An 18475-nucleotide genomic window follows, 5' to 3' on the forward strand; every position below is an offset into this window, starting at 1 on the left:
CTCAAGCTCCTAATAGCCGGAGAGATGGCAAGTACCTGGAGCAGAGCAGGTAGTTAGAATAATAGAATCACCGAATTGTAGAGTTGGAAGGGATCCTGAGGGTCATCTACTCCAGTCCTGTAATGGAGGAATCTTGACTAGAGCATTCAAGACAGATGGCCACCCAACCTCTATTTAAAAGGTTCACAACCTCCTGAGGGAGTCTGTTCCACTGTCAAACAGCTCAGTTGAGGCTTAGTTGCCTATATTTTCTCCAGACATCACTCTTCTGGGCATGACTGAAAGAAGACACACCCAGAGCGTTGGAAGCGTCAGGTAGCATCTGATGAAAAAGGCCTCCGCTTGAGACCCTGGAGATCACCTAGCAGTCATAGTACCGGGGCAAATAGTCTTAACAGGAGGAGGAAAGCAAGTTAGGGGACTGGTTCTTAAAGTTAGAATGACAAGCTGGAAAACCTTAGCAATACCTACCTATGTGTAGGCTGACGAAGAAGGCAAGGTCAGAACAGTAACTTATAAAGAGGTACAGTGAGGGCTCATCCACACTCACCTTTTGCCCCAGTCTTTTCAGGCACAGACCTATGTCCAAGTGCTTTTTGTTTTGTCCCACTGGAATGAAAAAGCTGAATCGCAACAAAATTTGGGTTTTCTGCGGATTGCCGTTTGCTCTGATTCAGCTTTAAAGAGCGGGTTTTCTTCACATGGGAAGCTTCAGAGTTTTGTTTTATTTTTTTAAGTGCTTTCAGACCCAGAGCTTTGAAGCATGGACCATGTCTGGAAAGTGTGGAGGAAAGGAATGTGTGCGTAAGCCACAAGAAAAACTTTGTGTGGTGGGGTGCTTAACATTTTTGTTTTACGTTCACAGATGGCTATAATTAACAGCCTATTTCTTCCATCGCATTGCTCTGTTACTGCATAGCCGTGTCAAAATGAGAACTGAGGTTCTGGTCGGCAGTGTAATACAATCCCTGCTATCCTCTCGGAACAGCCCCTTAACTTTATTTGTTAGGTCTTAAAGAGGAACTTAAATCCTCCTTAAGAACAGATTTAGTGTCAGAAACTTGTCGCTGAATGCCGCCTGCTCTTTTGGATTCCTCTTGAGAGCTGTGCTCTGAGCGAGTGCACCTTTATTTTGAAAAGGTCTTCATGCATTAACGGCTTCTCGTTGATCCTATTTAAAACGGTTAACTTTGGAGGCACAGATTATGTGCTCATCCTTAAGTGTTTTGTTTTTGTGTCAAAATCCCGGTACTTCAGTCTGTTTTCCAGAAGCCACTGGGAACGTTTATTAATGTGGGTGTACTTCAAAATGCTTATTAGGTCCTCTTTTATAAAGTGTGATTCATAAGAAATTGGTCTGACAGCACGCTTTGCTGGCAATTTGCTCATGCAAGGAACAAGAGCTAAGTCCCACAAAAATGGCACTTTTTTTAAAAAAAGAGATGGGGCAGTTAGAGCAGGGTTTTCCAAACTTGGGCCTCCAGCTGTTTTTAGACTACAACTCCCATCATCCCTAGCTAACAGTGGTCAGGGATGGTGAGAATTGTAGTCCAAAAACAGCCGGATACCCAGGTTTGGGAAACACTGTGTTAGAGTAATGTGCAATCCATGAGATGCAGTAACTCCTATTGATTATAATGGTGCCTTCCAGGTGTTTTGGAAGGCAAAGCAGTTGTGCTGGCTGGGGCTGAGGATGACATTGTCATCCAAAACATCTGGAGGCCACCAGATTAGTGGAGGCTGCTGTTTAGTATTGTAGATTGGCCTTTAGGATTGCAGTGGTTCTCAACCTGTGGGTCCCCAGATATTGTTGGACTACAACTCCCATTATCCCTGACCACTGGTCTTGCTGGCTAGGAATGATGGGAGTTGTAGTCCAACAACATCTGGGGACCCACAGGTTGAGAACCACTGGATTAGAGGCAGCACAGAGCTTTGCTTACTCTGTAAGCCCACCAATAATCATTTTGGGCACAGAGGAAGATGAGCCGGTCCTTTTCCTCCAAAATTATCCTTTGGGGTGGGCAGGGATTCTCCAGTCAATTCTGAGGATGAGCATTCTCAAGTGTATGTTGATTTTGTTAGGTAATTTGGGATGCGGGTGGGGAATCAGATCTGTCCCTACCAGGATTACTTATAGTCTCGTGAGCAGGACACAAAATGGGCAGGGGGAAGAAAGAAGAGAAAAACGAGCAAATTTGGAGTCATTTGTTTTTTTGTAATCATTTGATGGAATAACCATAGATGGTGTCTGTGTGGGTTAGAAGGGTCCCTGTAGCAACTGATCTCAGGCAAGACCTTAATTAATCAAGCCCACCAATTAATCAATATATTTCTGTATTTCTATACTGTCCTTCATCCGAAGATCAAGGGCGGTTTACCATATAAAAACACAAAAATGAGTAAAGTGAAGACGCCTGCCTAATCTCAAGAGGCAGGGAGTTCCAGAGTGCATGGGCTGCCACAGTCATTGATTGGGTTGTTACAGACATGGAACAGGCATTATGTGGATATGCCGATCAAAACTGTTGAATGGGCACATGTGAGGTAAGGCGATCTCGTAGGCAAACTGGTCCCAAGTTGCTAAGGGCTTTGTATGTGACAGTAAAACCTTCAACTTGGCAAACCAATGCAGATCTCTGATACGTTGGTGTTTTATGCTGACAAGGCCTTGCTCCTGTCAGCAATCGTGCGGCAGCATTCTGCCCTAACTGCAGCTTCCAGATCAAGTGCAAGGGAAGGTCCTCACAGAGCGCATTGCAGTAATCCAGTCTTAAGTAACCAACACATGAACTACTGTGGCAGGATTTTCATATATCGCCTTCTGTAAATTGTCTTACTCAATAGAGTTCCTCCTTCCTTGTTATAGTATCTGGGGTAAAGGTAAAGGTCCAGGGGTCCTCCGGGGTTGCGGCGCTCATCTTGCTTTATTGGCCGAGGGAGCTGGCATACAGCTTCCGGATCATGTGGCCAGCATGACTAAGCCGCTTCTGGCGAACAAGAGCAGCACACAGAAACACCATTTACCTTCCCGCTGGAGCAGTACCTATTTATCTACTTGCACTTTGACGTGGTTTCGAACTGCTAGGTTGGCAGGAGCAGGGACCGAGCAACGGGAGCTCATCCCTTCGCGGGGATTCGAACCACCGACCTTCTGATCGGCAAGTCCTAGGCTCTGTGGTTTAACCCACAGCACCACTCGCGTCCCAGTATCTGGGGTACCCTAGTGCTAAAAAGTGGTGGTTGTGATTTCCTTTTGCATTTTTCTGCATGCGGAGTCTTACAAAAACCTACTTGTGTAAGTGCTGTAATTTTCCAAGGATCGTCTTTCCAAGGCAAAAGGAAGGCTTCTACTTTCATAGCCTGTCAATAAAGCGCCTTGCATTTTTAAAAGGCTTTTTGAACTCCTCCCACCCCCACCCCCAAATCCATCTCTTGCCTTGACTCTATCACTCCCATGCAGATTTTTCCTCTCCCGAAAGTGACTTGAGTGCATCAAACCCCCCACAGACGTTGTTCATGCTTGTAATATATGACGGCTGTTTTTGAGAAATTGCTATTTGTTGACAAGCCTTGAGCGCTCGCTGAAAATGAGGAGAATTGAGGTGGAAAGCGAATAAATGTACCAGTTCCTCCAGTTCGCAACACATGGGGGCCATGTTAGCTTGCCGTGCCAAGGTTAGTGCAAACACGAGAACTCTGGGGAAAGGAGATTGCGGCTGCTTTGTTTCTCCCTGGTTATTCTGCTGTTGTAATGTGCTCAGGGTGTCACCCAAACCCAGGCTCATGATCTAGCTTTCCTCTAGACCAGTGGTGGCCAGACTTGGCCCTCCAGCTGTTTTTGGACTACAACTCCCATCATCCCTAGCTAACAGGACAAGTGGTCAGGGATGATGGGAATTGTAGTCCAAAAGCAGCTGGAGGGCCAAGTTTTGCCACCACTGCTCTAGACTCACAAAAAACAAACCAGGGAGGAGCGAAACAGCTGTGATCTCCTCTCTGGGAGCACATTACAGGACCGCCTCTCCTGGTATGCCCCGCATAAATCATAGTTTAGAGGTCCCGGGCCCTAAGGAAGTTAGATTATCCTCCACCAGGGCCAGGGCCTTCTCCGTGATGGCTCTGACCTGGTAGAATGCTCTGTCCCATGAGACCAGGGCCCTGCAGGATTTAACTTCCTTCCGCAGGGTCTGTAAGACAGAACTATTCCACCTGGCTTTCAATCTGAACTTAGCCTGATCTTTTATTCCCCTTCCTTTCCTCCCCTTCCCTTTTTTATGAAAATTACCCGCTCTGGGATCCCACAGCTAATTCTCCCCTGATCTCCTTGCCGGCCCAAATAGCACTAATTTAGCCAGCTAGCCCTGGTGATCATCTAATGTTTATTGGATGGATTTCCCCCTAAATTGATTTTTGATTTTATTGTTATTCATGTTTTATACCGTATTTTATGCTGGTTTTTGTTGCATGAATCAAGTGTTTCAAATTTGTGGTTAGCTGCCCTGAGATCGGTTTTCTGGGGTATAAATAAAAATTTATTATTATTATTACCATATTTTTCGCCCCATAGGACGCACTTTTCTCCCTCCAAAAATGAAGGGGAAATGTGTGTGCGTCCTATGGGGCGAATGCAGGCTTTCGCTGAAGCCTGGAGAGTGAGAGGGGTCGGTGCGCACCGACCCCTCTCGCTCTCCAGGCTTTGCGCAGATCTCTGTAAGCCGTGGGAGCCCATACCAGGCTCCCACGGCTTGCGGAGAGTTGCCTACATGCTGAAGCCTGGGCGCGCTGCGTGAAGCCAGCGCGGGCTCCCGCGCCTTGCGGAGAGCTGTCGGAAGTCTGGGCGCGCTGAGCTCAGTGCGCCCAGGCTTCAGCATGCAGGCAACTCATGCAGCTCAGCGCACCCAGGCTTCACGCAGCTCTCCGCAAGGCGTGGGAGCCCGACGCCGGGCTCCCACGGCTTGCGGAGAGTTGCCTGTTCTGGGGGCTGGGGTTGGGGGAAGCTTGGGCTTCCCCCGCCCCAGCCCCGCGCCTGGGGAAAAATAATAATTTCCCCCCCTTTATTCCCCCCCCCAAAAAAAACTAGGTGCGCCTTATGGGACGGTGCGTCCTATAGGGCGAAAAATACGGTATTATTATTCATGCTAAACCATGTTTTGTCTTTGCATAACCTGGGAGCTCAGGCTATTGCCCATACCATGTGGATAATGGGCAGAAGGTATCGCAGGATTTGCAAGTAGATCTCTGAGTGATTATCTCACTTCCAAATTTTAAACAGTAGCAATGGTGACATAACACGTCCTCCCTCGATGAAGGCAGCCTGGGGAGTAACTAAGAGCAGACGTGATTAAGGAAGGACTGTGCACTTTAAGGCTCCTGATCCTTATCTAGTGTTGCTTGGGTTGTCCAGGAACATCCTTAAGGCCTTGCTCTGTCGCAGGGATGGGGACCATCAGGCACTGGAGCTGAATGAGGCCTTGTGGTCTTCTCTGTCTGCCCCTTGAGAGTCTTCCCAGGATGCCCTCTTCATTGACCATACTTTGCATCCTCCTTGGGTGTTCTTGCCTTGCTCCTTGCTTGCATGGATGGAGGGCAGAAAGGAATGTGCCGGTGTGACCCTACTGTTCCAGCTTAAATCAGCATGCATTGCTGTGCCCGCATTTGCTTCTGGCCCCATCTACCGCTGGAAGATTTCCCAGAAGGCAACATGACCCTCAGTTCCTCTACCCTTGCCCTACGGGTTGGGCTCATGGCCCAACATTGCTGCTGAACCACTTTGTCTCCAGTTTTTCCAGATACTGACTATCTGCATCCCCAGTACTGGTTCAGGAATCGCAGATGGTAAACAGCCAAGCACTGCGATTAAACAGAATGCCCCCTTGAGCAATAAATGCCAAGATTCTTAAAGGCACCCCCCCTCCCACCCGCAGCAATTAAAATCAGGAGTCCATTCCAACAACTGCAGAGCTGGAAGGTGTTGAGAGGTAGAAACTGAGGTGCAGGCAGCACTCTGGAGGCACTCACATGTCTACCCATTCTCTCCCTCTTCCCCTCCGCCTTTCAACCAGCAAAACTGCTGCTCTGGCAATATATTTAGATAGCTTCATTAACATCGATGAGTTCCTGCTGCTACAGCTATTGTGTAATCCTAAAAATAATTATACATTATACATATAAAGAATTCATTGCTATTGAGCTGGAAAGCATTAATATATATATATATTCACAGCTGCCATTTCATTAACTCTTGAGGGGCATTTTGATCATTGAAGTATTGCAATGGATTGCATTTGCTTTCAGGAATGCCAGCATCTAGTTTTCAGCTGTGTTTAAAAGGTAAAGGGACCCCTGACCATGAGCTCCAGTCGTGGCCGACTCTGGGGTTACGGTGCTCATCTCACTTTATTGGCCGAGGGAGCCGGCATACAGCTTCCGGGTCATGTGGTCAGCATGACTAAGCCGCTTCTGGCGAAGCAGAGCAGCGCACGGAAATGCCGTTTACCTTCCCGCCGGAGTGGTACCTATTTATCTACTTACACTTTGACATGCTTTTGATCTGCTAGGTTGGCAGGAGCAGGGACTGAGCAACGGGAGCTTATCCTGTCGCGGGGATTCAAACCGCCGACGTTCTGATTGGCATGTCCTAGGCTCTGTGGTTTAACCCACAGCGCCACCTGCATCCCTTAGTGTAGGGTTTTTACCCACTTTGGGGGGGGGGCACAGTGTCAACGAAAGCCAGTGTGGAACTGCCCAGGGTCTCAAATCCCATGAACCATTGACTTCCCATTGCAATACTTTTAGGATCTGTCTTGCTAACTGTTTTCATTGAGCAGGCACTGGGCCAACAAAGGTCAGATGCTCAAAAGAGGCCACATCTGCAATGGACATTTAAAGCTGTACCAGACCACTGTAAACAGTCACAACTTTCTCCCTAAAGAATCATGGGAACTGTAGTTTGTTGATGAGAGTTGTTAGGAGACCCCTGTTCCCCTCGCTGAGACTTACACTTCTCGGCGTTCCCTGCCCTTGACCGTGGAGACAGAGCATAGCCATCATGGCTACTAGCCCCTGACAGCATTACCCTCCATAAATTTGTCCATTCCTCTTTTACAGCCATCCAAATTGGTGGCCGCCACAACTACTTGTAGGAGTGAATTCTATAGTTTAACTATAGTTTAACATAGAATAATCATAAATTGGAAGGGACCCCAAGGGTTATCTAGTTCAACCCACTGTAATGCAGTTATCTCATAAATAATAATAATTTATTATTTGTACCCCGCCCATCTGGCTGGGTTTCCCCAGCCACTCTGGGCTACTTCCACAGAGACCAAAAATACACTATAATGTCACACATTAAAAACTTCCCTGAACAGGGCTGCCTTAAGATGTCTTCTGAATGTCAGGTAGTTGTTTATCTCTTTGACATCTGAAGGGAGGGTGTTCCACAGGGCGGGCCGAGAAGCCCCTCTGTCTGGTTACCTGTAACCTCACTTCTCATAATGAGGGAACCGCCAGAAGGCCCTCAGCGCTGGATCTCAGTGTCCGGGCTGAAAGATGGGGGTGGAGACGCTCCTTCAGGTATACAGGACCAAGGCCGTTTAGGTGTGCTTTCTTTTTTTGTCTCTTCCGAATCTTCTGAGGTTCATCTTCATTGGAGGTCCCCAACTTCTGATGCATTGGCAAAGTGAGAAAAACCTTTTTCTATGGACTTTCTCCATAGAACCTTTTTCTATGGACATTGAATAATTTTACACACTTCTATCGTGTCTCCTCTTGCTCCCCTTTTAGCTTGGCATGCATCAAAATGGGTCGCACTGGTATGGTTCCTAGACAGAGGGAGAAACAGCTCTGGGTGTTTTACCAGATTTTTATTGTTCAGCTTAAGGTCATCATCAGTCACCCATTATTACAACACCACTCACAATAAGATGAAAACAAATTAATGACATAATCGAGTATCTATCCAATATGTTTTACAGTGGCAGTAGTGCTCGCAACAGACAAAACAGGGTCCTGACTATTTAGAATTTAAGTTGTGCTTTAACTGCAGAAATGACAAACCTCTTGCTAGTTGACATTGTCCACCCACTTTCATTATTCTAAATCGGGGCGACTTAACCAGCAGCCCTTCAGATGCTGCTGGCCTACAGAGCTCTTTTAATCAGGAGTTGCACCATGACTCTTTGCAACATGACGCTGTTGGATGGGAGTTTCCCTCGTAACAAGCTCTGCTCTCCTTGGAAGGAGGCTCATTTATCTGCCTAAGCAGAAAATGAAGCCTGTGAGGCCATAACTCTTCCGGACACATACTGCACAGAGCACAGTTGTAGCTCTAATTGAATAAAAGCCCATTAGCAGAGTGTAAATGTGATCCGTTTGGGACTATATTTTGCTGTTCCTGTTTCTCCGCGATGATGCTGTTCAATAAACCTTCATTCTTATGAACCCCCTACACAGCTGCCTGCAGAGGGTCTCTGCATGGGGTCTTTACTTGTCTGAGTTTATGTACGTCTGTTTCCATTAACTTCCGAACCTAATAATGCATGTCAGGTTGGGAGGAGCTTTAGATGAAGAATGAACACCGCTGCTTCCTAGAGGATTAAAATCTATGGAGGATAAGGCTTCCGGTGGCTGCTTGCAAGGATGGAGATGGTCTGCCTCCACTGTTGGAGGCCATAAGTATCTGAATTCCAGTTGCTGGAAACAACTGGAGGAGAGAGAGCTCTTCTGCTTGGGTCCTGCTTACAGGTTTTGCACAGGCATCTGGTTGGCCACTGGGAGAACAGAATGATGGACTCGATGGGCCATTGCCCTGGTCCAGCAAGCTCTCCTTATGTTCTGTGGCAGAGGTGAAGACATTCTGGCCTGCTTTGCCCCACCAAGCCTCCCTCTTGGGCCTGCAGTCTGGTTTGGGATAAGCCATGCCCTAATCAGGTAAGGAGGGACGTGGGTGGTGCTGTGGATTAAACCACAGAGCCTAGGGCTTGCCGATCAGAAGGTCGGCGGTTTGAATCCCCGTGACGGGGTGAGCTCCCGTTGCTTGGTCCCAGCTCCTGCCAACCTAACAGTTCGAAAGCACGTCAAAGTGCAAGTAGATACCTTCCCGCTCCAGCGTTTCCGTGTGCTGTTCCGGTTTGCCAGAAGCGGCTTAGTCATGCTGGCCACATGACCCGGAAAAACAGTTAGAGCACAAACGTCGGCTCTCTCGGCCAGTAAAGTGAGTTGAGCGCCACAACCCCAGAGTCGTCTGCGACTGGACCTAATTGTCAGGGGTCCCTTTTCCTTTACCTTTAATCAGGTAAGGACAGGTGTGAGGCAGGTAAAGGTGCCACTGGTCCAAAGGGGTTTACAGTACAGGCACCACCTGTCAACTGGTTGGCAGCACCCTGCAAAGCCCTGTGCACACTCACCTGTCAAAAGTGAGCCATACTATCGGTGTGGGGGAGATGCGGTTCTGGCCCACTGATTGGATTCAGTACCCCACCCATGTCCTAGAGTGTCACAAAGGCAACTCCTTGAGGAAGAGGCATAGCTCAGTGGTAGAAGATGTGCTTTGCATATAAAGGTTTTGTGTTCTGTCCGTGGCATCTCCCGGTACGTCTTTGGGGCAAGACATAGAATCTTGGAATCATTCTTAGAGTTGGAAGGGACCCCGAGAGATGACCTCACCTGGAGAGAAAACAGCAAAGACCTGATGAAGAGAGCACAGCAGAGGTTATATTTTCTGAGAATCCTCTGGAAAAATAACCTCTCAAAGGACCTGTTGATGGCATTTTACCATTGTACTGTGGAGAGTGTATTAACTTATGGTCTGTGTGTGTGGTTTGGGAGCTGCACGGTCAGGGAAAAAACAATGCTGTTGAAGGTTGTAAAGACTGCGGAGAGAATAACTGGGTGCACTCTTCCCACCTTGGATCAAATCTATGCTTCCAGGTATCATAAGAAAGCTGCAGAGATAGCGCAGGATAGTGTGCACCCCGGAAATGATCTCTTTCAGCTTCTGGCTTCTGGAAGAAGGTACAGGGTTATAAAGACTAGGACCAGCCGCCTGAGAAACAGTTTCTATCCAAATGCGATTTTGGTTTTAAACGCAGTGTAAGGTAGTCTTTTAGTGAGTATATTGTTTTCAGTTATGGGGTATCAGAGTTTTTAGGGGCTAACCTAGCTGTGATAGCAGGCTTGTTGGTTTTTGAATGTCTGGTGTAGATTTTTTCAGTTTCGTTCTGTATTGGACAGTGACAATAAAGATTATTGTATCGTATCATATCATACATCATATCATATCATATCATATCATATCATATCAATAGCATTTTTACTCTAACCCCTGCTTTTATGTCTTGCTTTTGAGCCTTCTTTTTTAGCCACTGTTAAAATCAGAATTCTGTACCAGATGAACCTCTTGTGTTACTGAGGAGGCCTCTCTACTTGAGCAATTTACCTTAACAATTTCCTCCCTTCTTTTCACCTTTGCAGTACACGAGAGTCTGGATTCCTGACCCGGAGGAAGTCTGGAAATCAGCAGAAATCATCAAAGATTACAAGGAGGGGGATAAAACTCTGCACCTGAAACTTGAAGATGAAACGGTACGTCCTCCTCTTTATTTATTTTTTGGGAGGGTGTCACTGTTTTCTGCTGTTTCTTGTGTTTCATTGTTTTCAAGAAATGCTGAGGAAACGTTTTGAAGTCCAAACAGCCAGCACCAACCTTTTAGATATTCCTCTTCATGTTTGAAGAGATTTCTGGAGGGGATGATTGACAAGTTATACTTTTTCTGTGCGGAAAGCTGTTCCGCGTGAGGCGGCCCTGAGCCTATAACTGTGTGTAGCAGTGAGGGGAGGGAAACTCAGGCTTCTAGGCCTCCCCAGTTGACCCTCTCTAGGCTGTTTTGGCCAGGCCGTGCCCACCTGCTGTACACCTGATGTGATGTGTGATGTCAGGTGTGAGACAAATAAAGATGCAGCTGAGCCGAAAGGGGGTTTGTGGGCACCACCTATCAGTTGAAGGGTTGGCAACACAAACAATAAGCTGAATAAGGTTTGCAAAGAGGTCTTTGCCTACATACCGTATTTTTTGCTCTATAAGACTCACTTTTTCCCTCCTAAAAAGTAAGGGGAAATGTGTGTGCATCTTATGGAGCGAATGCAGGCTGCACAGCTATCCCAGAAGCCAGAACAGCAAGAGGGATTGCTGCTTTCATTGCGCAGCGATCCCTCTTGCTGTTCTGGTTTCTGAGATTCAGAATATTTTTTTCCCTTGTTTTCCTCCTCCAAAAACTAGGTGCGTCTTGTGGTCTGGTGCGTCTTATAGAGCAAAAAATACCATAGTTGGATTTCAAACAGTGGCATTTGGAGCTGGAATTGATATCTACAGTGGTGATCGAATGGTTTCTTTAGCTTTGGGATTGCCCTTGTCTTGAGCTGTGCACATCGAAGAAGTTAATTTTTCCACACTCCCATGCAGAGAGCAAAGGAAGATTGGGTTCTGTTTGATTTCTTCGTTGGCACCAGATATGTGCTGCTCCTTTTTAGTTCTTGGGTATCAAAGCATTTCCGAACATTGCGGTTTGTGTTTAAAGCATTTCACTTCAGCCAAAAGGGCTCTCAGACTGGCTTATGGTCTTGCCTGCAGGCTTACCATTTAAAAGACGTGGTACAAAAAAGGAAGAAGCGATGAGGAAGGAAGAAGAAAGCAAGCAATCTCAGACGCTGGTTTTTAAAGCTAGTTTTGTAGCTGTTACAGTGACCAGCTGAGATGGAAAGAGGTCAGAGGGACAAGGAGCCAAGTGTAGTTGTAAGGTAAAGGTAAAGAGACTCCTGACCAATAGGTCCAGTCGTGGCCGACTCTGGGGTTGCGGCGCTCATCTCACTTTATTGGCTGAGGGAGCTGGCGTACAGCTTCCGGGTCATGTGGCCAGCATGACTAAGCCGTTTCTGGTGAACCAGAGCAGTGCACGGAAACACCGTTTACCTTCCCGCCAGAGTGGTACCTATTTATCTACTTGCCCTTTGATGTGCTTTTGAACTGCTAGGTTGGCAGGAGCAGGGACCAAGCAACGGGAGTTCACCCTGTCACAGGGATTTGAACTGCCGAGCTTCTGATCGGCAAGTCCTAGGCTCTGTGGTTTAACCCACAGGGCCACCCGCATCCCCTAAGTGTAGTTGATCTCATGACAAATGAAAAGGAGTGGTCCTGCTTCCCATATTTCTCTACATCCTGCAACCTGATGGATTGCCAGGAGGCAGTTGAGGTGAGGGAGGGAGGAGCCTGATGGAAATGGTGTCTCAGAAGATAAGCAGGCTGTAGCTCAGTTGGCTAGAGTGTGGTGCTGATAGTGCCAGGATTGCAGGTTTGAACCCCTTAAGGGACAGCTGCATATTCCTGCATTGCAGGGGGTTGGACTAAATGATCCTCGGAGTCCCTTCCAACTTTCTGATTCTATGACTCATTGCCTCCCATCTCTGATGGCATCCGCTAGGAGAGAGTTATCAGTGGATTATCAATAGCATTTCCCTGATAGTATAGTGCAGGCATAGGCAAACTTGGACCTCCAGATGTTTTGGGACTACAGTTCCCATCATCCCTGACCACTGGTCCTGTTAGCTAGGGATGATGGGAGTTGTAGTCCCGAACCATCTGGAGGGCCGAGTTTGCCTATGTCTGGTATAGTGCAATAGATTCTTCTCATCTCAACAGGGGGTTTTGTCTAATAGCATTCATCAGATGGAACAGTTGTGAGGCATAGGAGATGACTGTATTACTGGCACACAATCCTGGGAGCTTGGGAAGAACTTCTGTCTTCCCTGGTGTGTGTGGTGAGGAGGGGAGGAGTGGTGGGGGGTCATGTGGAACTGTTACCCGCCCCCCCCACCTTTTCTGTAGGTACAGAGAGGAAGTGTTTGATGGAAATCCACACCAATGGAGTCTGCTAATTGAGCACACTTCAGTTTGCATATCCATCAACTATTTGCTAACATGCCAAACACACTGCTTAGATTTCTGAAGCTGAAATATGGAAAAGCTGACATCCTACTAGTAGGAAGACTTCAGAAGCTCTTAACCCCTGCCCCCTCCAAACACACACACACACCCCAAACCCATTTGCTACCATAGCAGTTGGAAAGGACTTGGTGCAATTGCTTTTGTTAACTAAGAACATTGCAGTGACAAGCCTAGAATTTATTATGATGATGGGTGCAGTTTTGAACTTGAAGCACCACCGGCTGGTAATGTTACAATTGCGTTTAACCCACTTGGCTGGCATAATGGCAATAGGAGTTTATTGAAATTTATTCGCAAATGGCTTCTTAAATTGTTTAGCTGCAAGTGTGCTCTGTTACTTGCTAAACCAGTTAGCAGATGCAGCTTTTACAAACTGAACATGCTCCAAGGACATTGTGAATAATTCAAAAGGCCTGCTAGGGAAAAAATAAGCATTACTATTGCTTGCACTTGATGCATTATCCAGTTATTAAAAGGGAGGGTGTAACCTGGGAATGAGAATAGAACCCAGTGAGTGGCGCATTCACCTGTCTAGGAGGCCTAGGTTCACCAGGACGCAGAACCTAGCATGGATTCTGAAAAGGGTCAACTTGAGAAGCTTTGTTGCATATCATGGTTCAAGAGGTGGGCCCCAGAATCTCATATTAAGGTAGTAAGTGTCGGAATCTGCGTTCGACCGAGCTGATAAAGCTCATCTTCCGGAATCGCCCTCCGACATGATTAACCACCTGAGCCTTTGATGAGGTTCAGGCTCATTCCCATTCAGCAGAGAATCAAAGCAGCACATGGAAGTGATGAGATTTATGGCTACATCGCTATGCTTTATTTTCTAAGCGACGCAGACAGAAAAGAAATCATCCTCTCTCTGTGAGAGCAGAGAGCAACTGAACAACAAAGGAACAGGAAACCAGTACGTCACATCCGTCTCCCGTGAGACTTCCAACAGCCTGGAATGTCTCTGGAATGTAAACAGAGTCTTGTGACTCCAAAGCACTGCACAGTGGCAAACAGAAACTAACAGTAAGTTTTCAAGATTTTAGCCACCTCCTCAGATTTTCCATGGCAGGAAATGAAGTGGCACAGCTGTTTGCACAGAGCCCGTCAGTTACCAACATAGTGCCTAGGAGCGCACACATGTTCTCACATAGGCCTTCCATGGCAACCACAGGGTTCCCTCCACCCTCTGAAATCAGGATTGGAGGAAGCATTTTATTGTCACCAGTCAAATAAGTTGTGGTGCGTATTCCATTCTGGATTTGTGCAGGGTTTACTCCCTAGCCTTTTCTCCCCCCCCCCCAAAAAAAAGCAGTGAAGGTTTAGGATCAGAGTTTTCCTTCTCCTACATGGGCTACCTTCCCAGGTTGATGAACCCCATCACTTCCCTCTACAGCACACGCAGAAACTGCCTTCTTGACCACTGGACCCACTATTAATCTCATCCGCTCAATGCACCAGAGCCTGTCTTCACATGCAGGGGAAGTCCCTAACTCACTGAGGTTTTGAGATCCATCAGCTACCCTCACCTGGTTTAACTGGCCAACTGAAGCAGTTTCCGATGGTTTGGCCACTGTCACATTCTGACATGGAGCCACCGGTGAGAGCTGAGTGGGGACCTAAGGTGGACAAACTACCCCAGAAGGAGAACAACATACCCCTTATCTGAGCTACTACCTTTTTCCTAACACCCCATACACCCTCAAGAATAACTAACACTCTTATGCAATTAAAGAAACAGCTCAGACTGATACGGACACAGTAAAGGCACTATTTGATAGGGGCCAAAAACCTGCGATAACTAATAGCTTAGGACAGGCATAGGCAAACCCAGCCCTCCAGATGTTTTGGGACTACATCCTTGTCCTGTTAGCTAGGGATGATGGGAGTTGTAGTCCCAAAACATCTGGAGGGCTGAGTTTGCCTATGCCTGGCTTGGGAGCTTAAATTCTAGCTGCAGAAAGCCTGTACAAAGCTAGTTTTCAGCCGTGCCTGAGCTGCGAAGCTTAAGGGGCCCACAGTAAACTGCTTTTGGTTCTGACCCTGCCTACTTGTGGCTCCACCACAAAAACATTAAATTTCCCACCCCATGCTTTTTGAGAGCTGTTTTTCAGGGTTCAAAAGGGGCAGGTTGGGCTTGCTGAGGCTTCTCAGATCCTGAATCCAGTTGCAGGAGGCGGCTGGCCATCCATCATGCCCTTGCTTGCTATCAGTTGTTAGAGAGAGGATGTTGGGCTGTGTTATCTGATCACCCAAGTGCTTCTTACAACCTTGTCGCCCAAGCTGCCTGCCGTTTTGCTGTTCACCGGCACCAGGCAGAGCAGGAAAGAACTCTCTGCGAGTAATGACTTTGGGTACTGTGTTGCTTTTCGAAAAATCGCACCCAACATTCCCAGACGATCAAAGAGCCTTTGGTGCGGGCTCTGGCAAATAAACTTGTGATCTTTGCTAAAACAAGCTGGGTAGATGCTTCTGCTCAGGACCTGCTGGGTAATCCTCAGGTGGTGCTAATTGCATCCCTTGTGGCTGGCTTGCTTCAGCCGCACGCATTCATGGCAGGGGAGTGATGCTGGGTTTGCGACTACTGCAATTCCCAAAGGCTCTTCCTTTCAAATGTGGATTTGCCTGAGTGGGAGAAGATGGCAGGGCCGCTGCTGTTCTGAATGCAGACAAAGTAGAGCTAATATGGATGCTCGCACCATTAATTTCTGGATTTGTCAATATATTTTTTAAAAAATTATAATACAAAAATTAAATAAAAGAGGGGAAGTTGATGTATCTGCTTGTGTTTAGCATCCTTTTTATTTCTGTTGGCCTTCAAAGATTCTGATTGCAAACTGGCCTTGTTAAGCTTTTGCCTGTATTCATTATTTCTTCACTGTTGCAGAGTTTGTACAATCTGAAACGGTTTTATTTCAAACTGTTGAATTAGCTGAATTTCAGCAGCAGAAGTCCTTTTCACTTTACCCACAAGGACTTCAAATGTTGTTGGGCCTTCTTTGATGATGGAAACTGGGGGGGGGGATCACCATCGTCCAGTTTAGACATCACAGTAAACCATATTTAATAGTTTACTGTGAACACTCCTAATTCTTGGCTGTTTGGTTGCAGATCACAATCCCTGGCTTGTGATCTGGGCTGTGGCTTGATTTGCTCAAAGAAACTATGGTCGGTGAGCCAAGAACAAACCTTTGCAATAGATCATAGCTTTTGGGGAACAAAACAAACCACAGCTCCTGGTTTGGATGTAAGAGTAAGACAAGGGAGTATGGTTTGTTTTTGTCCAGCTCAAGCAGAGAGGAGCAAAGTGGGGAAGACTGACAAGTTCATGGTAACACATTAACTATAGCTTACTGTGCGTGCAAACCCTGCAAATGAGATGGATGATTGTAAGATATGCATTCAAATATAGTTAGCTTTCTTAAAAACAAAACCGAGAACTTGCTTCTTGTCTTTTAACCCAGTGCCTTTGCACTGATCGGCCAAGATATTGAAAGGCAGCTTCCAGGTTTTGTTACCTTAATGGGCAATTTTGTGGAATGTTGCCTGCATGCTTTTATATCCATGAGTAAAGGGCTGAAGAGTTTCTTTTTTCTTTTAAACGGAAGCCAAAGAAATTAGGAAAGGGACCAGAGGAACCCCCACCCCACCCCACCCCACCCCACCCCACAGGTCTCCCTGGACTTTTTGGACTTGGGCAACAGAACAGAGGCACTATGCAGAGATACTAGAGGCAAAATTCATAACAGGAAATGTGAGATTAAGGGTAAACGAGTGATGTGACAATGCTGTCAAATTATTATTTATGTTCCAACTAGACCTAATGAATTGTGGTGAACAGCTGTTGCCAAATCACTTATGGAATAAGCCCATGCTTACAGCAAGTGAAATTTGGATCTATCCTTTTGAGATTGTACACTGCAAGGCCATTAAGATTTTGAGGATCAAAATTATTATTGAGAAAAGCCAGGAGACCCATTTAAATATTATGGGCAGGGACGGGGAGCCCATTTCTGCACACGGGGGTCATCTAGTCCAACCCCTGCAATGCAGGAACCTTTTCCCCAATGTGGGGCTTGAACCCATGACCCTGGGATTAAGAGTCTCGTGCTCTACCTATTGAGCTACCCCACCCCTGTATTAGACAGTGGTTTACAGGACAAGGTAGAACATTGCAATAAATTTCTTCTGCCCCTCCACTGCTTGTAAGCATATCTGAACATTGCCTCTCTGTGTTATATAACATCATTGCTTTTTTTAAAAAATGTTTTGAATAGTTGCATTCATCTTCTGGTTACAGATAGGTAGCCGTGTTGGTCTGCCATAGTCAAAACAAAACAAATTCCTTCCAGTAGCACCTTAAAGACCAACTAAGTCAGTTCTTGGTATGAGCTTTCGTGTGCATGCACACTTCTTCAGATTTGTATCTGAAGAAGTGTGCATGCACACGAAAGCTCATACCAAGAACTGACTTAGTTGGTCTTTAAGGTGCTACTGGAAGGAATTTGTTTTGATTCATCTTCTGCTTCGTGCTGTCAGAACTGATGCGTCTTTCTCCCACGATGGGGCTTTGCAATTTAACTCCTCTTCTGGAATTGTCATCTGTCTTGGTGGCTTGCTGTCTTGCTACATGAAGGCGTAGGGTGCTCACGTTCTGCTAACAAGATGCCAATTCGCAAGCCGGGACCAGCCTGCACGTAGCGCTATGTATTTTCCAGTGTTAATACGAGGCACAGATAGCGCCAAACTCTGCGTTCTGCCATTTGTCACGGGTTTGCAGAGTGTTGCTCTACAGCTAAACAGCAGCAGTTGGTGCCGCAAATGTAATGCCCGAACTATGGATTACTCTAAAAATGGAAGTGGGGTGGTAATTTTGTGTTGTGAACTCTGCAGGTATAGGGCAGCGTCCAAAATTAATTAATTAATTATATGGGCATGAAAATGGAGGGGGAGGTGAGCCTCCTAATTATGTTGAGATTCATATATGTTGCATTTACTGTGCTGATGTTCTTGCCAGCCCCTTTTATTAGTAATGCTGGGTAAAAAAGGGGAGAAAAATCAGTCCTCATTCTTCACAAGAAAGATTTAGATATTTTGCAGATGGGTGACTGAGACTTTTCCACGTTGAAGCTATTGTTTTGCCGTTGTTATGGTTAATAACTTTTATTTGCATTTTTACATACGATTCCAAAAGAACACGCAAAGAACTGTTCTTGGGTTATCTCTTGATAAAACTTCACATCTCATCTGCCTTACCTAACCCTCTCTCCTCCCTCCTTCCCCTAAGCTAAGGAATAGGGGAAGCCTTTTTAAAAAATATGCAAAGCAAACTCTCAGAAGAGATTTTATGAGTCATGCCGTTGTGTCATTTCCAACATATGGGTGGCCATATGGTAAAGAGTTTTTGGCTCTGTCTCAGCCGAACAGCCGTGCTTCCAAATTAGACTAAAGCACCATGATATTTCCTCCTTTTATCTG

At 46.4% G+C, this 18475-nt stretch overlaps 1 protein-coding gene across 3 annotated transcripts in view; it reads left to right on the plus strand.

Moving 5' to 3' along the window:
- MYO5B (myosin VB) overlaps positions 1–18475 on the plus strand; it is a 296838-nt gene that overhangs the window by 72334 nt on the left and 206029 nt on the right. For all 3 annotated transcript variants that reach the window (XM_081881337.1, XM_081881338.1, XM_081881339.1), the window contains exon 2: positions 10477–10587. In XM_081881337.1, the coding sequence (XP_081737463.1) occupies positions 10477–10587 (111 nt within the window). The remainder of the gene's footprint in view (positions 1–10476; positions 10588–18475) is intronic.

Source organism: Podarcis erhardii (assembly GCF_964252035.2).
Source record: "Podarcis erhardii genome assembly, chromosome: 11".
NCBI classification, from domain to species: domain Eukaryota; kingdom Metazoa; phylum Chordata; class Lepidosauria; order Squamata; family Lacertidae; genus Podarcis; species Podarcis erhardii.